Source organism: Schistocerca gregaria, chromosome 5 (genome assembly GCF_023897955.1).
Source record: "Schistocerca gregaria isolate iqSchGreg1 chromosome 5, iqSchGreg1.2, whole genome shotgun sequence".
NCBI lineage: Eukaryota > Metazoa > Arthropoda > Insecta > Orthoptera > Acrididae > Schistocerca > Schistocerca gregaria.
In genome coordinates, this window is record NC_064924.1 from 165652142 (window position 1) to 165678508 (window position 26367).

General features: G+C 37.2%; 1 protein-coding gene across 2 annotated transcripts in view; it reads right to left on the reverse strand.

Moving 5' to 3' along the window:
* The window catches only part of LOC126273114 (dedicator of cytokinesis protein 9), a 319479-nt gene extending 293572 nt beyond the window's left edge, over nucleotides 1-25907 (reverse strand). The window contains exons 1-3 of one of the 2 annotated variants that reach the window (XM_049976564.1): nucleotides 25671-25861; nucleotides 24628-24648; nucleotides 79-195 (exon numbers count right to left, since the gene is read on the reverse strand). In XM_049976564.1, coding sequence (XP_049832521.1) covers nucleotides 79-195; nucleotides 24628-24648; nucleotides 25671-25784 — 252 coding nt within the window. In that variant the 5' untranslated portion in view covers nucleotides 25785-25861. Of the gene's footprint in view, nucleotides 1-78; nucleotides 196-24627; nucleotides 24649-25670 lie in introns of both variants that reach the window. The other variant, XM_049976565.1, reaches the window with a different exon arrangement.
* Nucleotides 25908-26367: the final 460 nt, after the last annotated feature.

The window sequence follows — 26367 nt, forward strand, 5'->3', positions numbered from 1 at the left end:
ACAGCACAGGAAACTAAGTAATTCAGCACTAAATCCCACTATTCAACAACATGTATTAAAGTTAAGTTTATTACTTACAGACACATCATCAGCAGGATAAAGTAATAGTTCTCGCTGAGGATCATTTTGGAGAAGTGTCTTGTTTTTTAAAATGAAAGTTTCAAAATCTATTGGGTCAACCAACTGAGGCTTGTTCTAAAATCAAGAGCACAGAACGTCAACCATAAATATATGTTTTCATTAAAGCATTACACAAAATTATTAAATAAATAAGGACAAATTTTTGATCTGAGTACTTACAACAGAAACTCCATATTTGCAACAAAACCACATTTGCTGTAACAAGACACATGATGGATAAAAGTTATAAACAGGAAAGAAATACATAACCTATTAGTACAAACACTGACAGCACTAAACAAAGAAGGCACCAAAACACTCACTAATTCCACAATGATCAAGGAGTTTACACATCATTTGCAAATTTCATGATCTGCTGCCACTTTGCTCTATCTGACACTGCTTCACTGTACACAGTGTTATCCACTCCCTGATTTCAGCTTTTTTTTTTTTTTTCAATTCCTATAACAGTCTTGTTTCTGGGTGTCTTTTAAGTGCTTTATCAGTCTGCAGCTATTCGGGCCATCTCTTCTCTCAATTACTGCAGGGCACTCTAGCCAAAGCACTCCACTTCCTTCAATTTCCTTTACAACAATATTTTTCAACTATAAATTTTCTTCTTATTGCATATTCCGTAGCTTAATTTGATTCTCAGTGGCTTCCTGGTTATAACCACACCATGGCCTATATACGAGGTTAATCCCTGAAGCAAAGTCTCTTATTTTTTTATAAGTACATAGGCCTGTTTATTTCTACAATGGTTTACATCACTTTACAGCTTGAACATTTAGATATTTTTCGACATAATCACCATTTCTATCAATGCATTTTGGTAGATGCTGTGGCAGTTTTTGTATGCTCATGTCATACCAGCTCACTGTCATGCTGTTCAGAAAGCTATAAGCCTCTTCTTTCACCTCGTCATCGGAGTTGAATCGCTGGAACCACAATTAACGCTGACAGGTACTGTGAGACTCTGAAAAAACTCAAATGGATAATTCAGAACTGGAGAAGAGGAATATTGAACAAGAGCATACGCATTCTTCATGACAACACTTGCCCACACATCACTCAGCAAACCGTTGCTCTCCTGCAACAGTTTCAGTGGAACATAATCACCCACCCACTCTATAGTCCTGACTTGGCACCCAGTGACTACCACCTGTTCCCTAGGTTAAAAGAACATCTGGCCGGAAAGCGATTCAGCTCTACAAAACTGCATCGACAGAAATAATGATTATGTCGAAAAATAGTTCAATGTTCAAGCTGTATACCGATATAAACCATTGTAGAAATAAACAGGTCTTTGTACTTACAAAAAAATAGGAGACCTTACTTTTGGGATTACCCTCGTATATTTCTCACTACAATGCATTCAATCATTATTAGCTTCTCTCTTTTTTTGATAGCTTCATGATATCGAAATGACATGGAAGGTTCTTTGTTTAAATTTTATTGGCATAATAAATATGTCCTTCAAACTGCACCAGGACTGTGATCCACATATTGTCAATAACATTTTCTTGGCGAAGAATCCTCGGGCTTCAAGCCGGGTGGCGGTCTCTTCAAACTGCGACGTTTCGACGAGTGACATACTCGTCTTCTTCTGGCGAAGATGACGAGTATACTCTTCGCCAGCTGTATATGCCTGGAAAGCATACATTAACATTTTCTTCATTAGCTTGTCTGTTTTTTGTTATTTCTCTAATCTGTTTCAACTGTTCCATTATTATTTCCCATTCTTTATGGTTTCATCACCTTGATTTTTGCTTCACCACTCTTCAGTCCCAATATTCAGTGCATTCCCCATAACACTCCTAATTTTTTTCACCAATTACTGATTTCTGTAATAATTCTGACTTCCCAATGTGATGATCGTTTACTGTTTTCATTCCTTTTTCAACACCAGAATAAAATTAGGAAACACAACTGATACAGCCTCATCCAGTGAGTTGTCAGTTATAATCTTCAGTTAATCAACTAGTATTCTACTATATTTAACATTTTCATTACTTAATTTAGTATGTGTCTTGATGATTAACATATGTTTTATGGTATCCTCATTCCTTTCATTATACCATAGAGAGGTTTCTGGATGCAGTAGATCATCTTCATGATGATGGGTTGATCTAATGCAAGATCACGTCTTACAGACTTCAAACAATGGCAAAATTCTCACAAATATATGCTAAAAGTATGTCCACACAATGTATCTAGTGTCTTAAGACCACACAGAGTTCATGGGAAAATATGATCTGCTGAGCACCAAAATGATAGAAAACCTAAACTTACAGATAGGGACAGGAGGATGGTTGTTATCTCTGATTTGATGAATACTGCCAAGAAAATGACTACTGAACTTAATATGCATCTGGAGGGCACAGTGTGAAGAAAATTATTCATCTACATCATATTCCACAAGCCACCTAATGGTGTGTGATGGAGGGTACTTTTTGTATGACTGAGCCCTCCAATCCTGTTCCAATCGCAAACAGCACATGGGAAGAATGATTGTAAGCCTCTGTATTGGCTCTAATTTCTCAAATTTTCTCCTCATTGTCATTATGCGAGTCATGTGAGGGGAAGCAATATGTTGTCTGACTCTTCCGGGGAAAGTGCTCCCTCAAAATTTCAGTAGTAATTCTATCTCTGATGCCTTTCTTATAAAATCTGCCAATAAAGTTTGTTGAGCATCTCCGTAACGCTCTCTCGTGCCAACTAAATGACCCCATGATGAAATGTGCCACTCTCCATTGGATCTTCTTTATCTCTTCTTTCAGTCCTATCTGGTAGGGATTCCAGATAGATGAACAATACTCAAGAATCATTCGAACAAGCACCTTAAAAGCCACTTCCTCCATGGATGAGTTACATTTCCATAAGTTTCTTCCTACGAATCTGAGTCCGGCATCTGTCTTTCCCATTACTTGTTTTATGTGGTCATTCCACTTAAGGTCTCTCTGGATAATTATTCCTAGATCCTCTATGGTAGATACTGTTTCCAGATGTCTGTCATCGATAGTGTAGCTATACAGTAACAGATTTCCTCTCCTATATATGGGCAAAATGTTATCTATATTTAGTTAATGTCATCTGCCAGAGCCTGCACCATTCATGAATTCTCAAGAGGTCATTCCAAAAATCGTTACTATTTTCTGGTGTTACTACATTGTTACAGATAACTGCATCATCATTGAAGAGCCTGAGAGAGCATCCAATGCTTTCTACTAGATCATTTATATATGCTGTCAACAGTAATGATCCTCTCATACTTCCTTGGTGTACTCCGGCATTTACCTTTATATCTGTTGATTTTGTTCCATTAAGGGCAATGTGTTGAGTTCTATCTGCAAGGAAGTCTTGAATCCAGTCGCAAATCTGCTCTGATACTTGATAAGCTCATATTTTTTTCACTAAATGTCAGTGCAGGACGGAGTCAATCTGCAAGGAAGTCTTGAATCCAGTCGCAAATCTGCTCTGATACTTGATAAGCTCATATTTTTTTCACTAAATGTCAGTGCAGGATGGAGTCAAATGCCTTCCCGAAGTCAAGAAACACGGCATCAACCTGAACGCCATTCTCTACAATTCTGCGGATCTGATGGAGGAACAGAGTGAGATGAGTTTTGCATGATCTCTGTTTGCAGAACCCGTAGCAATTTTTTTTATTAAGGACATTTTTCTTCTCCAAGAATATCTAATTCTTGAACATAAAACATGTTCCATAATTTTACAACAAATTGATGTCAATGATATTGGCCTATAATTGTGTGCATCCATCCTAAGGGCCTTCTTAAAAATGGGAATAACCTGCACTTTCCTCCAGTCATTATTGCTAGCAAGGGAAAAATTTCTTTTGCATAATCTCTGTAGAATCTTATAATTATCTCATCTGGTTGGTTGGTTGATTTGGGGGAGGGGACCAAACAGTGAGGTCATCAGTCCCATCAGATTAGAAGAAAATGGGGAAGGGAAGCCGCTGTGCCCTTTCGAAGGAACCATCTCGACATTTGCCTGAAACAATTTAGGGAAATCACAGAAAACCTACATCAGGATGGTCAAATGCAGGTTTGAACCGTTGTCCTCCCAAATGCGAGTCCAGTGTGCTAACCTCACTCAGTCTCATCTAGTCCTGATGCCTTTCCACTACTAATGATTGTTGTTGTTTTTCTATTCCACTATTGGTTATCTCAATATCTGCCATTGCAATGTTGGTATGACAATTGAAAGGCAGGACCATGTTCCAGTCTTCCATGGTGAAACAGTTTCGGAGGACCAAATCCAGTATTTCAGCCTTCTCTCCGTTATCTTCCATTTCAGTGCCAGTATGGTAACTGAGTGAATGAATAGATGATTTTGGCCCACTTACTGATTTTATAGATGACCAAAACCTCTAAGGGTTTTTATTCAGATCGGTTGACAATGTTTTACTTTCAAAGTCATTGAATGTTTCTCCCAATGTTCTCCTTACACTCATTTTCGCTTCATTCAGCTTTTGTTTGTCAGCTAGGCTTTTACTTCTCTTGAATCTGAGATAAAGTTCTCTTTGTGTGCACAGGAGCTTTCTAACAGAGCTATTAAACCATGGTGGGTCTTTCCCATCCCTGAAGACCTTACTCAGAACATACTTGTGTAGTGCATACTGCATGATGCCTTTGATTTTTTTTCTATTCGTTTTCCACATATTCGTCCTCATCACCGAATATTTCATGCTGAGCGCTCAGATACTCTGAAATTTGTATCCTGACGCTTGCTGAGCAAAAATATCTTCTTACCTTTCTTTGTCAGACCTGTTGTCATAGATGCCATCACAGTCTTATGACCACTGATGCCTTCCTCTAGATTAACTGATTAGATTTTCAAACCAAGTGAATGAAACAGGACAAACCCTGAAGTAACAACAATTGAAAACATGTTACGTGATTCGTGGTGTCTATTTTTACACCATTCCTTACACAGTATGTGTTTACTCAAGGCGGACTGCATGGGAAATGTGCAGTACAGACTGCCTCCTTCCAACTGTGAAGTATGATAGAAGTTGTATAATGGTTTATACAGTTACACTACAGTTTTCAGCAGGTCATGTGATCACACTGAAAGGAAAGGCAATTGGTAATATATGTGAGGCCACTTTAGATAACTATTTTCATTAAATGTCATAAACATTGTTCTCAGCAGAGGTTAGCATCTTTGAAGATGATAATGGTCACCTGTTCCATGGCTGGAAATGTCCGAGATTTACTTTATGTGAATGTTGTTGAAATAACATGGCCATCCTCCCCTCCAAAATAGCCTGAGTTAATTTCATCAAGCCACTGTGGTATGTATTAGAAACAGAATAGGATTGTTATCTTATTCAAGTATGTCTATGACACAAATGGAACAGTTCCTTTGTACCGACTGATTCAGAATCCTGTTGTCCATTACTGAGGGGGATTAATGCTGTTCTCAATGCAGAATGGTGCAGTTGGCAATAGATAAGAGCACAGATACCTGATATATTCTGTAATGTGATTCATAATAAATTGGAACAATGATTTACCTGGATCACGCCTCAGAATTTTCTCTTACGTTTGGTTTCATCTTGAAAATGCCTCTTATGTTGAAATTTGCATCTCATTCAAGGGTCATTCCAGACCAAACCATCCATCCAAAAGTATATATAAAACCCAAGGTTTTTGGATTTGTTCCAAAATTTATAGGTGAAATGTATGCATAAAGATAAGAAAATATCCAAAGTTTCATCCAATTCTATCACATAGTTTCTGAATTATCACCGTTTAAAATTTTAGGCTAACTGTATTTCCAAGGGCGATTAAGATGTAACTAAACCGTGTATGCTTTTACAGAATTTGAAGCAAAATCATTAGTTTTGAAGCTAGAGACTTGAAATTTTCACCGTTTTGTTGTAAATTAAACACTGAAACTGGTACATCTACAAAATTCCGATTTATAATGTTCAATCATATTGAAAAACTATACTGAAACTCAAAATACTGTTAATTTCAAAACTGTAACATAGGCATAGAAAATTATGAATAGCTAAAATCTCTCTCCAAATAACCCAATACAACCACATATTCTTGAAAACAGCATACAATTAACTTTCAAATGGTGCAAAAAAATCAGTAGGCTTCTGAGTTGTAACAATTTTATCTTACATTGAAGTCAAAACAAGTTTTATCTATTCAAAACGTATAGAACAGTCGTTTTAAGATTCAAAATGGTTATGGACAGGTTATATAGAATAAAAGGTTTTAAAATTATAATTTGGTAGATCAGCTACTTAATACAGTAATTTTTTCATACATTTTTGTTATGTATTTTTAAATTGGGACAAAAATTTTACTGTATTTGTAATTGTGTTTTTCTTTTTTGTTTTATTTAGCTGAAGTTAACGTCAAGAAACATACAACATTTTTGGAGTCATAAGAAGTGTGTTGAAGTTCAGATAAGGCAGTACTACTATGCAAGTATGCACATGAAACATTCACCAGTCAGCAGTCTGTCTGCTGAATTCTGTCAAGACATGAAATTCAAGTCAGGACATGAACCCCCCCCACACACACACACAGCCTGCCTGTACTGCAAGTCTATCTGTGTGCATTTGGCTCTGTTCAAGTTAACTGCCTAGTGTTTTGTGCTTAGGGACATTTTAAGTAACAGTTATATAAACACACTTATAATTTTATTTTTAAAACTATTGTTTTGTGTGTGTGTGTGTGTGTGTGTGTGTGTGTGTGTGTGTGTGTGTGTGTGTGTGTGTGTGTGTGTGTTTATTACAATGAAAATAAAAGCAAGTTCAAGTAAAAATGAAACTTATTTTAAGTGTTCAGCAGATTTATTACTAAATTTTTCATGTGAAAATACTTCACTGACAAAGAGCAAAGACATTTATTTAATTTCAGAAAAGCTGTCTAAAGAAGAAGTAGAAATTTTAGTTTGGCATATTAATAAGCAGTACAGTGAAACAGATGATATTTGTTCTAATCATTTGTGTTATTTTTTAAAGTATTTTGAAAAGAACCAAAAATCCTATTGTGATCCATTTAAGAAACATTCTGTACCTTTAACAAAGAAGAAAGATTTGAGGATAATTACTCTGGAAAAAGCAAAATAAGAACATTAGTTTAGTGCCAGGAAAGCTGTGATGCAGTACATGCAGAAAACTGTTGAATGAAGCAACACCTACTTTAGATCACGAAGATATTGCTCTACTTGAAAGTGATGAAGCAAATGCGAGTGAATTAACCAAGGCAAAAAGAGTAGTAGACAGAGAAAAGTTGAATGAATCTCTTTTAGGGTTGGATGTGACACCACTTAAACTTCAGTCATTTTCTACCCAATCAAAGAAAAATATGCTAAAAATAAGTTTAAAAAGGCAAAAGACCAGATTTTAAAAAGTTTTCATTTGTTTTGAAAGTACAAGAATCCAACAATTCAAGTGAATCTGACAGTACAGCTCAAGGTAATGAATTGAAGACAAAATCTGCAGATCTTTATCATTTAGTGTATGCTGTAAAGGAATAACTCAAGACAAACTTAACCAAACGGGGATAAAATACAGATATCAACAATCACTCCAAAGTCTTGGTCTCGCAGAAAAGCAGTGGAAAAATATAATATATCAGAATATTTAATGCTACGAGCCAGAATGCTTGCAAATGGGACAGGTATTTTGGTTTCAACAGAACCCAAACATGGCAAAACCCTTCCCCAAGAAGTAATAGACACTGTACTACTGTTTTATGAGAATGATAAATTTTTTACATGTTTACAGGTGCTAAAGACAAAGCTAGTATAAAAAAAATACTTACAAGAAGAAAAGAATTCTTTTATGCAACTTAGAGGAACTATTTGTTGTGTTTACAGAAAAATACCCAAATATTTAAATTGGATTTTCCAAATTTTGCTCCTTGAGGCGGAAATGGTGTGTGCTTGTTGGTTCACCTGGATCTCACTGTGTGTGTTTGCTTGTACCACCAAAACATAGAGCTTTTAGCAAACGCTCTGAACCAGCATGATAAAGAATCAATACACACTATGATGGAAAAATTGGTTTGTGATAAATCAGGGACTGTATGTTAAGACACTGTGGTGTGTGCCTGAAAACAAGTGAATCACTGCAGTTACATCTAAGAAGAATACTAGAAGACTACGATGAAGATGAAGACATTAAATTTTCGCAGTGGGTTTCAAGTGATGGCAGAATGACTCTACAAACAATGCTACTGCCTTGCACAGAGTTTACTGATTTTACTATATATAAAATTGAGTCTCTGGTACCACATTCTTACATCACAAAAACTCAAAAGTCTTACATGAAACAGAGAAAAGAAAGTTTGGCATTTAGTGAGGTTTTAGTTCTTATGGATTTTGAAGAAAACTGTAACTTCATTCTGCAAAATGATGTGCAATCCTACCACTGTGGCCACTTCAGCTGCTCGGTTCATTCAGTAATGATTTTTTCTAAAAATGAAGATTCCACCATAAAAGAAACATCACTGTGTTTCATTTCAAATGATCTAAAGCATGATGTGCCATTTGTTTATTCAGTACAAGAAAAAACCATAGCTTTCATAAAACAAAACTTTCCTAATGTTGACCAAATCTAGTATTTTACAGATGGTTGCAGTGCTCAGTACAAAAACTTCAAAAGCATGATAAATTTATGTTTTCATTATAAAATTTTAAATTAAATGCAAGCTGGTCATTTCATGCTACGAGTCATGGTAAAACATGTGATGGGATCGGGGACACAGTCAGGAGAACTGTTACCAAAAAACTTGCAAAGCAGCAGGCAAAGCAAGCAGATAATAAGTGCTGAACAACAGTAAAATTTTTGCGAAAGTTTTTTCATAAAAATATTTTTTTTTCTAAAGGAAGAAGAAATTGAAACGAAAAGAACAGTGTTTGAAACTAGATTTCAAATGGGTCAAACAATACTGGGTACAATAAGTTTCCATTATTTTAAGCCAGTGTCTTGTGAAGAAATTACAGCCAAACGAGTGAGTTCAGACTTGGAAGTTTTGTTGAAACAAAACATTTTTATGACTATCCCAACTATTAAACCTAACCTATATTCTTTCACTGCATGCGTTTATGAGCAAAACTGGTGGATGGGAATTTTTAGAGACCTGAGTGACCCTGTTTTGCTCAGTAAATCAATAAATGTCTTCATGAGGGCACTCGGAATACAAATGAAAGTTTCAACCATTGTATATGGGAAAGATTACCCAAGAATGTTTTTGTAGAACTAAATACATTAAAGACTGGAGTACTAGATGCAGTGATATGTTTCAATGATGGAGTGATAGGAAGGTTGGAAGTCCTGAGAAATTTAGGCATAAAATGTGGCTCTAATATGGATGATCAATTGCTTGCATATGACAGGCAATGGGTGCATGAAGCTGAAAGATTCGCTCTTCAAGTTACCAAAAAAGCAATAAGTGCTAAAAGGAATGCCAAGAGGAAGCTTGAAGATGAAGAAATGCTGCGGGATGAAGACTATGCTTCAGGAATGTTCTGAGGTGCAGTTTAATTGGACTCATATCTTCATTCGCAATTTCCTGCAAGTTGTATTTTTCAGAATTCAGGTACAAATATTTCCTAAAGTTTATAAAACATTAATCTAATTTATTTTCTGTAACTTCTAACAGTCCATACTTATGTAGCAGACCTAACTATATTGCAGAATCAACTAAATTATAAAAAATACAACATTTTTATTAGGAAAAAAAATTGTAAAAATTAAAATGTACAATGTGAAATTTTTTTATCCTTGTAATGTGCATAATAGGCGCAATTAAATAAGTCTAGTACCTCAGACATCATATCATGCACATCTAGTAAAAATGTGGTCTCCTTCAAATGTATAACATTGGATTAAATGGTACCTCAATCTGAGGAAGCATTTTGGGGGGGAAAAAAAATTGCATCAATTTCTTTGTAATTTTTTTTAATAAACCTACGAAGTTCAAAATATTCAAAGTACTTCTAATTTGTTTAGAAAAAAGGGCTGCATTACCTGATATTAACAAAAAACTGGAAAACATATACATTATAAACAGTGCCTGAAAAAAATAGGTGTTGATTTTTACATAATATGAGCCGGAAAAATACCCTGTGTCCTTACAGTAATTGTCCCCAACCAAACCCTGTCAATGCAACCCTCCAATGTCTATTTTTATTGTCAGGTAAAGCATTTGATCAAAAAGCTTCAAACTGTTCTTATCTCGCAAAGAAAGGAAAAGCAATCACATTCCGAGATGACTGCACCAAAATACATTCCACTGTACATCAGTATCCTCATCAATATTTGATGAAATGATGCACAACATCTCATTTGCAAGTTTTTTTTATAGAAGCTTTAAAATAACAATATAATAATTAAAATGAGACATTTATAAGATGTGCCAGATTCTGAGAAAAATACTGCTTCTCCTGTTTTATGCTGAATACCACCCCAGCATGTGTAAATCATCAATTGCAAAGTAATAAAAGTATTTAGTTTTATATATGAAACACTTGGTTCAACTTACAATCCCTTTCTGGAAATTTATATGCAGTCTCAAACTCTTCTTTGCCTTTACTTTTCATGCCTTTCATGAAAGTGTTAACGTGTACATTATACTGAGCATTATTTATGATTATTTGCAGTGTAACATAAAAACTGAAAGTAAAAAAAAGAAGATATCTGTAAAGGGATTCAACCATTTGGCCCTTGGATTACCATTCTCCTCTCTTACTGTTGCATCAACCACTCCCTGGAAACTGCACTAACATTAATGCCTCATGCCTCACTATGCATGACAAAAATGCTATTTTTTCTAACCACTTGGCAGTGTGAAGCTCCCACTTCTGTCCCTTTCATTTTTGGCCAAGCACGGGACATAAAAAAGAAGGATGAAATTGGTTATGATGGGTATGCACAGTCCTCTTTTGCGATGTGCTGTGAGTTGATAGAAGAGCAACTGTGAATGTGCTGTGGAATCAACACACACAAGACAACAAATTAACATTAACCTCCACAGAGAACAACACTTCTGAATCAGCAAATCTTCTATGATTTTGAAAGTTACCTTTTTAAATGCAGTTCAATGATTACCTGTTACAACAAACATGTAGTAAGAACACATATGCGTAATTTGCCAAAGGTCATATGCATAGACAAAGTAAATATGTAATATGCTATAATTTGATTCTTATTAGAACCGTGACTTGAATAACTCTTATCTTCGATCTCAGATGGACTGCGGAATAAATAAAATAGTGTATGCTGACACACAGACTAATAGCATTTAAAGAAAATTGGAATGCATATATATTTAAGAATTCTGTAATTACGCTGAATTAAATCTGAATCTCAACTAATAATTTTTTGTGTCCAATATTTAACCAAAGTCGTATTTTTGCTGTGTATAGTTAAGGATAACAGACTGGCTTTATTTCATGTATTTTTAATAAATGTGAATGACAAACGGGGTGTATGGACGTGGTGCACACACTCCCCAGTGGGAAACCAAAGTATTGATGGGAACCGAAGTACAATGTATGCAAGAAATACCATCCTGAACCGAACACCAAGCTTTCTGCCATTAGATGCATTTCCAAGCAACTTCAGATCCTGTCAATTCTCTGAATAGTGTAGTTGCAGACATCTTGTTTTCAGTCCAGGATTGCACTATTGTGTACACAGTCTGCTCGATGCAATAGTGTCCACCTTTAGCTACGAAACCTAAATAATCTTTCACAGCCCTAATAAGCTGGAAGTCTGAAGAATGATTTCATGTTATGTCTCTTCACGATGTAGCTAATCTTCCCTGTCACTGACAGACAAAAGAGTAAAACATAAGCATTTACTCTGTTTCTTGTCAGTGTTCTCCTTGCAGATACCCTGTGAAACTGTTTAATACTTATGCCTCTTGGCACTCATTCTCATAGCAAATTTTTCATACGAGGTTTTGTTCTTGTGGCAAGTTTTTTCTTTTTCTTTTTCTTTTGTCCCAGAGACAGCTTTCGCTCAATGAACCAAGATAGTAATAACTGTGATCTTTTAGTTGGTCAGTTGTTTGTTGGTTAAGGGACTAAACAGTGTGGACACCAGTCTCTCATTAAAGGGATACTCCATCTGGAATTAGTGACATTTGCCAGAAATCTGACTGAAGTGTGATAATGCGTAGAATTGGTGAAATCGAGGCACTGAGAGCAATATTTATTTCAGAGATGACAAATAATTGCATGAGAAATAAAAATGTGTGTGTCTACAGGCCAGAGAGCAGAAAGGAGACCCACAGGGCTCATCTGCAGTGAGAGACATCTTCCCCACATCTGAAACTTCAACCAACCTGACACAAGGGTATGGCAGTAATGAAATAAACAATTCCTTCTGCCTGAGTGGAAAGGAGCTCATAACAGCAAAAGTGGAGAGGCTTATATCATAATGAACAGCAGTAGAACATCCAACAGCAAAACAAAGTGGTAGGAATAATCAGGGTGGTAGGTGATTGGGGCCCAATAAAACAGAGTAAAAGAGGAATGACCAGAACAGATGACAAGAAGGTAAATGACCAGCATTCCCCAGGCCCAGCACACAGCAGGAGGCATCTCAATCTCAACCACCATAAAAGCAGTTTAAAATGTTAGATTTGAAAATAAAAACTACTTTCATAGGGAACAAAGAAACAACTATCTCAACTGTCAGCACATCATCCACCAGAGGCAGAGAATCCAGACGACCATGCTTGGTGTGGAGAGGAGAGCACAATAAGGGGTTGGCTCATTACATAATATAAAACTATGGGTTAAACTGATACGAATGATGCAGAGGTGACGTAAGACTGTACATCCCTTCCGAAAGGAACAGGTGGAAGAATGCCAGGCAGTTGTGCTCTCCTTGATAGCACAGAGTTTATTAGGGATGACAACAACCTACCAGATGTTGTTCTAACTTAAGTCAGTAGAGGCCTTGTCTGTACTTGCACTTCAATGCTCAGGATCATCAAAGTGAATGTTGGGCAAGTAATCACTTCTTTAATGAAACAGTTGGCCAGTTTGCTCTCTCTGATAGGAGATTAGCTACAGATAGACAATTAAGCCAGCAGTATGAGCAAAACTGGAAAGAAAATCATGAACAGAGAATATCACAGACCAATAAGAGTAACATTAATCAATGCTCTTGAGACTGCTCATACAATTTCTACAAACTAATAAAAAGTAGAGCCCCATCAATGGCTATCAGTTCCACCATTAAACATTACTTGTTCTCAACAATGAATATTACTCTTGACTTGAGGGAGATGTAAAAACATATCCCACCCTACCCAGAGTTTCAGAGTCGTCAGTGTAAATTACAATAGCACCTTGACATGCCCAAAGAACTGAGAGGAACAGACACCAACAAGTCTGAGAGAAACAGATGCCAACAGGTCATGCAGATGAGTGAAACTTTAAGCCATTGACACAAATCCTCCAACAGGTCATGCAGATGAGTGACACTTTAAGTCATTGACGCAAATCAGAGTTAAATTTGTGGTCTGGATACTAAAAAGGAAGAATGTGAAGGATACACATGAGGAGCACACTGTGAGGGAGGTACATGGAGGCCCCGGCAGAGGATACTGAGGTGTATTCCAACTGGAAGACCTAATTTGCTAAAACAGATAATAAGAAAATTTTCATATGGTGATTCTGTAAGTAAGCACGGGTTGATACCACTGGAACTGAAGAGGTAAGGTCCCTGTTCTGTGAGGATAGTGTCCACCAGACTAGTAAGGAAGATGGCAGTGGCCAGTCTTACTTCACAATGATGTACTGAGTTCAACAATTTCAGAACTGAATGTTCCACTGAGCCTTAAAGCTGGCATCCACAATTCAGTCTATATGAGACCAGGGCCAGGTAAATATGAAGTAGAGTAGTGTAATCCATACCCCAAGAGATGTCTTAAGTTGACAAATATACACTGAGGTGACAAAAGTTAAGGGATACCACCCATTACCATGTGAGTCCTTTTGCCTAGCATAGTGCAGCAACTTAACATGGCATGGGCTCAAGAAGTCATTGGAAGTCCCCTGCAGAGATACACTCCCTCTATAGCTATCCAAACTGGGAAAGTGTTTCCAGTGCAAGATTTTGTGCATCCGACTACATCTCATAAATGTTTGGTGGGATTCATGTTGGCCAATCTGACTTTGGCACAGAAAGGGGTAAATTATGCTGCCACAAAAGTCTTTGGTCACCCACCAAAGAGTATCAAAATCCTGAAATATAGCCAACCAAAATTTAAAAATAAATTAAAAGAATTTGTAGACGATAACTCCTTCTACTCATTGGCTGAATTTTTAGATATAAATTAAGGGAGGGAAAAAATTTAAACATTAGTGTCATGCAATATTTTGTGTAATGTAATATCTTGTACAGACAACTTTTAATAACCTGACACTTTCCACATCATTACGAAGTGTCGTATTCATGATCTATGGAACAAGTATTAATCTAATCTAATCTGGGTGGCTAAATCATTCACTCAAACTGTCCGGAACATTTTTCAAAGCAATTGCAAGCATTTGTGGCCTGGTGACATGGTGCATTGTTATCCATAAGAAATACATTGTTGTTTGAATACCTGAAGTCCATGAAAGGCTGCAAATGGTCTCCAAGTAGCCGAACATAACCATTTCCAGTCACTGATTGATTCAATCGGACTAGAGGACCCAGTCCATTACATGTAAACACAGCCCATACCATTATGGAGCCACCACCAGCTTGCACAGTGCCTTGTTGACGACCTGGGTCCATGGCTTCGTGGGGGTCTGTGCTACTTACAAACCCTAACATCAGCTCCTATCAAATGAAGTCAGGACTAATCTGGGCAGGACAAGTGTTTTCCAGTGATCTATGGTCCAACCAAAATGGTCATGAGCCACAGGGAGGCGCTACAGGCAATGTCGTGCTGTTAGCAAAGGCACTCACTTTGGTCATCTGCTGCTGCAGCCCATTAATGCCAAATTTCACCACACCATTCTAATGGATACATTCAACACATATTCCACATTGTTTTCTGCAGTTATTTCACACAGTTTTGCTTGTCTGTTAGCACTGGCAACTCTATGCTCTCAGTTGTAAACTGAAGGCCATCAGTCACTGCATTGTCCACAGTGAGACATAACACCCAAAATTTAGTATTCTCAGCACACTCTTGATAGTCCACATCTTGGAATATTGAATTCCATAATGGTTCCGAAATGGAATGCCTCCTGCACATAGCTTCAACAACCATTCCAATTCGAAGTGAGTTAATTCCCATCATAACATAATAATGTCAAAAACTTTTTCACATTAATCACTTGAGTACAAATGACAGCACCTTCAATGCACTGCCCTTTAAAACCTTGCATACACAACACTACCACTAACATCATCTGCATATGTACACATCACTCCCCAATGACCTTTGTCACCTTAGTGTAGTGCAACAGTGTCCGTTTTTTTATCATCGAGGAGCCCCAAATTGGGATTGTGCTACAATGTCCAAGCACTGTGCAGCCAAGCTGAGGTATGGGTCAGGATGATTTGTGGCACAACAGAAATGCATGAACCACATTTCTTGGAGGAAAATTGGAAGCCATGGGAAAGAGTACAAGCAGCAGCCTTTTGGATGGCTCCATGGAGTTGATATTCAGACAATGCTACTGATGCAAAAGTTCTCAACACACAGCATGGGTGTAACCACTAGTCCAAAGAAGATAACTTGCTGACTGAGGGCAATAAGAAAGATTAACACACCTACTCTAACCTGAAACAATAGGAGGGAGAAGAACTTAAAAATAAAAAGCAATAAGGAGCCTCCAAAGCCCCAGTCATGGAAGATTAGTAAAATGTGATGGTGTCAAGCTGTGTTGTATACCCTATGCAGGTCAAAAATGACTGCAATGAGTTGTTGACATTCAGAGAAAGACTGTTGGTTTGCTGTTTCCCAAATAACCTGACACTCAGTGAGGCTGGTAGGGGGATGTAAGGCTCCAAAATTCGAATGTTTGGTTTACCATCCTTTCCCATAGTTTACAGAGAACATTGATGAGGCTAATGGGTGAGGTGAATTGGCAAGTAGCTGTGTGTGTACTTTGGGTTTCTGTCTGGCTTATGGATTAGAATAATGACACTATCTTCCCATTGTGAAGGGAAAACACTTTCTACTCAAATGGAGTTGAACACAGTATAAGAAGCATGTGGGCAGCACTTAGAGTTTGGATCATCTAGTTTTGAAATGTAATGGGGACTGGAGTTCTATGATGAGGTGAGTCTTGAACCTGACGCAGTTTCCAGTCAGTGAAAGGTTAATTAGATAATTAAGGGTTATAGGGAGAAAAGGATAGTGGAAGTCTTCAAACTGTCTTTCATGCATTTGGAAGAAAGATGGGTAAAAGAGGATTCCAACACTGTTACAAAGGGCATCATGAGGTCTGCAGTAAAAACCAACGCATCAGAAGAAATCCCACCATGAAGCAGAACACCCAAATCACCTGTCAACAGATCAACAGACTACAGACTATAGAACTTAGTCCACAACACCTGGGATAAAAAGGCATAAATTGCCAAGGAGGAACATATCACTCCCACCATTCTGTCTTAGTGTTTTTAATTGGGTAGTGAGACTTTGCACAGTCACTTAAAAGTGATGAGGGCAGTTTGTGAAAGATGTCACTTGAGATATAGGTTTTCTGATTCTTAAATAGTTGTTGCAGTATATTTGGTCCAACATAGTACCGACTGCTGGTAGAGGTAACCCACAGAAAGGGGGCAGCAATTCCAGTGCAACAGATGGTTGCGGTGAAGACATCACCGACAAACTCATCAATACAATTTGACTGAGAGGGAACGAAGATGATGGTAGATGTATACAGATGCCAGCAGGTTCTTCAGTGGGTCGAATGTGGCACCTGGTCCATCACACTGTGATAGGGAAGTGGCACAAAGACATGGCATAGCTACCACTGTAGTGAAGCTACATGATTGGAGAAAAAGATTAACACCTGTAAATAAAAAGGTGCCATGAAAGTGGGTAGGTGTACAGTCACTGAGAAGACTCACATTAAGATCAGATAGAAGTTGGTCAAGCAAGAGGCCTCCTGTTGACAACAAGGTACTCCAGCACAGGGGATCTTATGTTTTTAATTCCCCAAGTAGGGGAGGAGTTATTGGATTAAGGTAGCTATCTCAAGGTACATAAATGCCCATGCTGGCAGTAAATAGACACTGCAAATGGTATTTAAATGAGTCATTTGCACTCGCACTACTGTCACTTCCAGGGAGATATGGAAGTGAATCCATTCACTGACGATATCTGTGTAAACCAACGTACAAAATCCTCTAGATACTCTCTTTGAGCCAGTAAACTCTCTGTAAGTTACAATAACCTCAAAGGGTTAGAGAATAGTCATCAGTGAAATGCGTGTCTAGAAGAGCAACACAAATCGCAGAACAGGAAGACATTAGGTGATGCAGCTCTGGCAGGTGACAGCAATATCTTTGCAGTTCCATTGAATTACTGCTTTAAGAGCAACCTTGTTAGACTTGAATGATCCCAGGAACATCATCTGCCACAAGTGAGCATTGAATAACATTGACGAAACTGGTTCTGAGTCTTATGGTCTGGAGAGACGTGGCACCTCCAGGGTCAACAGAGTATCGTTCTCTCACAACGTCTTCATTTTCTCCTTAACTTCTTTAGAGTTAGGGCTCTTGTGGGAGCTTATACGCTGTGAGCATAGGAAGTGAAGAGGAGCCAGCAGTCCATGGTTTCTTCAGTCACTGAGTAGTATCATGTCACTGGCCTATGGATTTCCAGAGAGAAGTTTGACCCTAAAGAGGGCCCTGCATCAGTAGACACTAGAGGGGGAGATGATGCTGCAGGAACCATACAAGGGTGGGAGAGGGGGGGGGGGGGGGGGGGAGGATACATAATTCAGAATTAAATTCAGGAATTTTCTCATAGGCATTAGAAGTGTAAAAATTTATGTACCCTGGCATCTATAAATGAGCAAGCATGTATACAAATAATTTTATTATAATTCCAATAGTAATTACATGGGATGAAACTGGTCCATAAAGCTGCTATTTATATGAAGATGGTATACTATACATGATCAGATATTTGTTTTCTATTTTTAGTATTTGTTTGAGGCATGCCTTGGGCAGAATGTGTTGAATGGAGTTCAACAGCATAAATACCGATGTCACATAAGGTGTTGAATGGAACTATCAATATCGATAGGAGGGCCAAAGGTGGATCCAGAGTACTCCATACCTATGTACTCTGTGGATGTGAAAGACAACAATGCTAATGAAGAAAGAGGTAAGAATTAATGTTAAAATTGTTTGTTAGTATGAGATAGCTACTGTTCAAACAGAAATTTTATGCTCACATCACTGCAACAAAAGTTCATCTATATTAGGAAAAGAAGAATTACATTATTCAATGAAAGTAGAAGAATAAGGAAACACTTCATCACTACTGATGTGGGTTTCATTTAAAAAATGAAACTGCTGCAATTAAAGAAATAAGACAAAGCAAAGTAGTTAAACTTTGATAAATATTACAAAGTTGCAGGTTTTGAAAATTTGGAAAGGAGAAGTGATATATTGAAATACTCATCACTTTAGTTCCAACTCGGATGCTAAGAATTGCCTTTCAGGAAAAGAGGGAGGTGAGGTTTTATCTCCCTCATGGGCAAAAGCCTAAATCAGGGCCATAGAGTCACGGTGGTGCTTAACTCCTGCTTATATGTCAGCAATGCATCAGTTCTGTGTAGCCAACAGGATGATTTTTTGACATAACTAGTGAAAAGCGAGAATCCAGGCAATGTATTTCTAGTGCCGAATTTGAAACCATTGCCTTGTTTGCTGTTCACTGAGTTTTGAGACATACATTTCATTATCGCAGTAGCGAATGCTACAAAGTGAACTGATTTCAGGGATTTAGTTTTGCATTGTGATGTCAGTTGTTGGTTCATGTCTCATGGATCAGCTGCAGAGAGACCAAAATGTACCAAATGTGGTGGTGAACTGACACTTAAAGAGTCAAAAGTTTGTGATGATGGAATAATCCAGAAGTGCAGCAAAAGCCACCGTTCAGAGGCAAGGGGATCAATGTTTTTTAACTCAATCATGGGAGAAGGTAGATGGTCAATGTTATTAATAACAGAGTTGCACATTCAGTCTATTAATAAAAACTGATCCACTTACCTTCTCCCATGATTTAATTAAGACATTGATCCACTTACCTCCTCCCATGATGTAATCAAAAAACATTTATCCACGCACTTTCTCCCAAGATCTAATTTAAAAACGCTGGTCCACTTACTCACACAGATCAACTGTGTAGTGACACAGAGAAGAGAAATATTTCACTGCTTTTTCGACACTGTTCTTGATTTACAAATACTGGCACCGTTTAAATAACTGGAAGAGAAATTAAATTTATGATCTTCATTTATGGCAATGTTTCACCCTTTCTTTTGAATGAAATACTTTGAAAAATGTCTTCTGCCTGCTGCCCTCTCATTGCCTGTGTACCACAAACAGCTGACACACCTTTTATTGCCATAATGCATCATGGCAAGCAACGACAACATTCCTCCATGGAACACAGAAGTACACTACTGGCCCTATTCTAGACTTTTACCCCCTCGAGGGTCAATTTACTTCCATGATTACCAGAGGTCAATATCAGAGAAATGGAGAGAGTCACAGCTCAAGGTTCTGATGATGACTTGGCCACAGCAGCGACAAAATTCGATACCACTGAGATAGGATATAAGTGATTGTATCTGTTTCAGGCTTCAAAATATGAATGGTATGATCAGAGTCATTAACTTTTAGGAACTGATGATCCTTAATAAAGGTAGCACACTTCGGGGATTTGAGGGTCTCCTAAACTGACACATGTGCGGGATATCAATATTTCAATACTCTCTATCCAATGTTTCACTAGAAATGATTTTCCTCAGCAACCTAGACTCTTCAGACATTCTGGAGTACTCTGTCAGGGCTAATAATTTTCTCTGACGAGACTGATTTTTGGGAGTGAATTACTTCTTCTGTTTCCATCAGACACCTTACTCCAGTTTCAGTACATTCTTGCCGCAATACTATATTCACTTCAATGAAAATCTCCTTTTCTGCCATTAACCAGACTTTTAACATTTGCTACATCCATCACTGTTTTTAGTATCCACTTTTGCACTAATCCACAACTCCTATGACTATGACAGCCAAAGTTCAATTTTCCCTTGTCTCTATCATTATAGTCATGGCTACAGTTAGTTATGGCAATAAGGTTAGTTTTGGCACAGTCAAGGTCTTCATTCTTTCTGTAGTTTATTATGAGTACTCCATACTCAGCAACATGTATGTGCCCTCCATGCATACTCGGGAACAGAAATCAAAAATTTTCAGGAGTACCTAGCAGAGCGCTCTCATAATTTTCTGTAACTGCTACAATCCAGTATACCATCTCTAATGTGAAAGCTACAGAAGCCACCCTGTCAACTCTTCTTACATTCTGCTGTGATTCACATTAATACTATGCTAATGAGAATGTCTTCATAATCAGATGATATCACCATTGCATTTTGTCTTGGTATCGGCAAATTCTTTACCAGTGGGATGTGTTATTCTCCTCCAACTGCAGCTGTATTTTTTGATCCAGTGGTATGTGTTTCTTGAGAGTACTTTTGTTCTGTCGTTGCAACTACAAAAAAAAAATTTTTTTTCTCTTTTTCCCCCACCACACGTGTTTTGCTTTACCTCAATAAAGTGAAACGCACCTGGTGAAAAAAATCACGCATTTTTGTAGTTGCAACAACAGAACAAAAATACCCTCAGGAATTATAAAGCAACTATGGACACCATGGTCACACAAATGAAGAATTTAAGGTGTGTGTTTGTTTATATTTTTTTAATGTAACAGTTCAGTTACCCATCTTCTAAGAATATTTGAAGACCATACACCTGCACTTATGCTGGTGCAGCACAGAACTTGTGGTTATGAAACAAAAGAGATTAGGCATGCACAAAATTAACTGTACAAGCATTCTTCTTTTACATGATCCTGTGAATGAAATATGTTTTTGGAGAGGGCGGAGTGCTGGTGATGGGATGGAAGTGTGAAAGGGTATATAACATTGGAACAAGATACCGACTACTACGAAGTTAGATTTGTTTAAAATTATAAAAAAACTATAAGCCACTCCCCCACCTCAAATTGAATAAATATTTGTTTTTTAAATACACCTTAATTTCTGTTTTGGCATGTTATCCCCACACAATTATGAACTCTGTTACACATGTTCTACTGTGTGTGTGTGTGTGTGTGTGTGTGTGTGTGTGTGTGTGTGTGTAAAGCTCCTGTAGTTAAAAATGTAACAGATATGATTGCAATCCTTTGTGAGCAACTTAACTGTATTGTAATTCAATGCATGACTATAGAGGAAATTATTTATTTTATTTGTTTTTTACATTTTCAAAAATGAGCTATTAGAAAACAAGCCGCGTCAGAGAAGAAAGAAGGACTCTTAACAAGAACAGCCAATGTCTTTAAGAAATTGGGGAAGTTGTTCTCAAATGGAAGAGATGACGGTGTTCATTTGCACTATGTAATACTGGGAGCACCTCCAGAATCTTAATAGCTTGACATGCACTGATAAGGCAAAAGTAAATAACTATGTATGCATAATGTGGAATATATGAAGCTGTTTTTGTTCTTGATCAAGTACCATTTCTTCACAATCCAAATCTTGTTTTATAGCCGTGCGGGGTAGCCATGTGGTCTGAGGCGCCTAGTCACAGTTCACGCGGCTTCTCCTATCGGAGCTTCGAGTCCTCCCTCAGGCAAGGATGTGTGTTAGTTTAAATTCAGTAGCATGTAAGCTTACGGACCAATGACCAGAGCAGTTTGGTCCCATAAGCTCTTAGCACAAATTTCCAAAAAAATTTTATAGTTTGTAACTTTCCATTTGATAATGTGTCACCATAAAGTAACAAAAATTACTGTTGCTCCTTTCATTTTCTGTGTTGCATGACAAACCATTCTTTCTGTCTTCATTTATTTATTTTTTATTCTTATTTACAAAGACAATTTAGGAGAAAATATGTACACTACACAATTTTCTTTAATACTGAAATAACACTGCAGTTAACTAAACGGCAGAAAACTCAAACAATTAACTATGTAGAAGCAGAGTTTGGTTGCAATCTTTTTAATGGTTTCATAAATTTGGTGAGACAGGGTAATTTACATGTCAAATCAACACAGAAAAAGATCATTTTATACCTCACTATCTCATATTTTCTTGCAATTTGACACAGCTGTACTATTGGTACAGACTCAGAAAAACATGAAATTTTACTGAGGTATGTCAACTCATTTATGGATTATAGAGCTATAAAATTATCATAAATGGGCTCAAACACAGGGAATAGCAGCTTTTAGAATGACTAGAAGCTTTCCTAATTGAGCTAGACCTGGGGTAAATGCCATTTTGCTACATTTTTCATGTTTCTTTTTATGGTACACAATAATATACAGGCTAACATGTGAAAATTATTTTTGAAACAAAATTTAAAATTTTAATTTAATTCTTTTCAAAAAGTACATATTTTAAAATTTCCAAATTTATTCCATGAGTGGCTCGTGCTTTTTACTTATCTCAGTCCCACCTGGACAGCCAGCACATTTCCCCATGTTGCAATTGATAGACAGTGGGTTACAAAGCACTTTTGCGAGGCATTGATTGTAATTTTTAACTTTACCTTTTGTCACAGTTTTCAATTTCATATTTTCAATCATTAGTTTCACAAACTGTGTGTGTGCTACTTTGGCCAGCTAACGCACCATGTTTAGATCGCAATTCAGAAAATTTTAGAGAAACCTATTTATATGCTGGAAAACTTGCCTTTAAAATTTTTGTTTGTGGCTTCAAAATTTACACAATATGAGTCTTTTCAAAAATTTTGATTTACTTGCATCTGATCCAGTAAATGTCACACAGTCTTTAATACCTGGTGTTCTCCTATTAACAACATTATTCATAAAATGTAGAGACAAGTCCCGCAGTCTGTATAGGGAAGTTTTTCCCTGATTTTAAATCAGGACCTAGCAAAAGGTCTTTAAGAATTCTATTTGACTGCCCAGCCATGTAGTTCGGCATACTAAATTCGCACATTATCTTTCTAATGCTCCCGTTATTTACAACTTCACATTTCTCAACATCCCTATTACTTTCTGATGACAAACTTTCAGTAGAAGCATAAAAAGTTTATGTTCCACAGTTGTGAAATTTTTTCTTAGTTTCAATGCGCAATATTCCTTGTATTTCATTTTTCTCTTTGCTCAACTATTCAAGAGGCATATTAAGCAACTGAACAACCTATGAAGTAGTTATAAATTCTGTATCACTGTGTAGGAATGTTTCTGGGTGAGAATGATAATGTTCAACATTTTTGTCGGTTAGGGACTGTGCATTTTTTAACACAGTAATTTTCGTCGGATATTTATCACAGATTTTTGAACCATTGACTATTTGCAAATATAATTCAGGCTCCCATGATGTCTGAGCTCTCTGCTGTTGCTAACAAAGTGACTTGTTTTCCATAACAGATTGCACCACTGTGTTCTCAATGTGTGTGTTTCCATCTTGGGGACAATGTGTCATTTTCCATCTTGAAGGACAAAACCCTCAAACACACTTAATGTTAAAGTAGAAAATCACATGTTACAAACTAGCCAGTAACTTATACATTTTCATGGTTGACTTTAAGCCACTTTACAGCTTTCAGTAACACCTTGTTGCTAAATATTTGGCTTAAACAATAAGTAATCATTCATACCAGTTCACAAGTAACAAGCTTATTACAGAAAATCAGCTCTTAAACTAAACTCTGTACCGTAATGATGTCACACTTCACAAGACCCTTAAGTCACTGGTCAAAACAGATGAGTGGGAGCGGACTCCTCCGTTGACCCTCCCAAATTTAAATTTTTGCCTGTGATTTACAAGTATATTAGCTACTCATGGATTAAATTTGGAAATCTTAAAATATGTACTTTCTTACAGTAGCCTACTATATATTATTCCATATCACAGGAAATAGCATGAAAAATGCTGTGAAATGGTATTCATCCCAGGTCCATAGCTCAATTAGGATAGCTTCTACAGCAGTTCTTTACCTGTCATTCCCTGTTTTTGGAACCACTTATGGAATATGTTGACATGTATCAGTAAAACTTAATAATTTTATAAGCTATGCCAACAGAAAACCTGTGCCAAATTTCAAGAAAATCCGAGATGGTGAGGTTTAGACCGCGTGCTGATCTGACACGGAATCATCCAAAAGATAAACTGAGCAAGTCTTACTTCACTTGACTACACTTAGCACACTTCTGAAAACAAATCTCTTATATTTACTATAACTGTACTACAAATTCATTTCAATATTGTCAGACTCACCAACATCATCCTTTTTGCAGACTGTGTAATGGACATTTGACATTAGGCAATCTAGTTGTAGATTAACAACAATAACATTAGACCATAGTATACAGTAAGATACTACAATATTTCTGACTATAAGCAACAATCTTTAGTTCAGTTCCTAAGGAAACGGAAAAATGTGCTCAATTATACACCCCCTGAGAAATATGGTACCTCAAACATAAGTTTGGCGTTTACGTTCCAACCACTACCAACAAAAATTACATTTTCATTGGTATTGTTTTGAGCAGGAGGTTTAATTTAGAAATTGACCTAAGAGTTCGAATGTTACCTTTTCCATCCCTGCAACTAAAAGTGTGCACAGTTAAGTAATCATTTGTTTCAGAAAGCATGTTAACATTGCCGGCAATGGAGAAGACTCTTGTAATATGTCAACTACCGTATCGTGTGCATTTCGCAGGGGAAAATATATTAAAGGTAACATTTGTTGGTCTTTCAATAACAATCTCACCTTCCTACCGTGATTAGGTAGGAATGTTGACAGTTTATCGTTGTTAATGGTACAGTTTGGAGCACAGCCTTGAACCGGTATAATGTAAATAAAGTGTAATATTTGGAAGTCGAAATGAAAAAATCACCCAAACACGATTAACATTAATACCCACAAAGGTTTTATTCATCATCACACTGTCAACTAAATTTGTAAAGAATAATGCTAGTATTATGCTCATGGTTGGGTCAGTATCTACCGGTACTGTTTTTCTTTTTATTTAACACATTCAGCACCTAATGTTTATTCTCTAGGGATCAATTATCTGATTTATTTACCATCTTAGTTAACATTTAAAGGAGAGTTTGACAACACTGACAATGACCGTACATACAAACAACACAAAACTCCGCTACAGTCTATCATTATCCATATTAAATGCAAATAACATAGCCGCAACACGCAGGAATAATTAAACAAAATATAAACTTTGGCACGCACTTGCATATAAACCTATAGGGTCGATATTCTATACCAATAGTATGTTTATAAACAATGAGATCATTACCAAAACAGTGCTTTCGCGAACAGCCTGCGAAACAGTCTCGCGAAGCTGTGCCGCCATCCCTGGTTTCCTCAAGCCTCTCGTAAATTTTCGCTCACTCATTTTGCTAGCTGTCATATCTCACTTTACTAAAAAATAAACAATAATTCATACAGCAGCATCAACCCCTTCCCACACTCTGCACCCGACTCAAACAACCCACTGACATTGCACAAAGATATTCCTGAATGCACAAAGAGATGACACAAAGAAATCTGTCAAAAAATTAAAATCCAAAGTTACAATGCACACAACACTTCAGTCCCATTATCTATTATATATTGAAAACTGTCAGAGGAAAAAAGTGTGACTTCTCTCTCTCTCTCTCTCTCTCTCTATCTCTCTCTCTCTCTCTCTCACACACACACACACACGCACACACACACACATTGCTACATTTGGCATTAAATAGGATCCGTACGGAAAGGGAAGAAACCGTAAACTTTAGAGACGGTTCCAGAATGAGTTTTCACTCTGCAGTAGAGTGTGCGCTGATGTGAAACTTCCTGGCAGATTAAAACTGTGTGCCGGACCGAGACTCGAACTTGGGACCGTTGGTTGATTCGGAGGAGGAGCCTAAAAAGCGAGGTCATCGGTCCTATCGGATGGGGAAGGAGGTCGGCCGTGCTCTTTCAAAGGAACCATCTCGGCTTTTACCTGA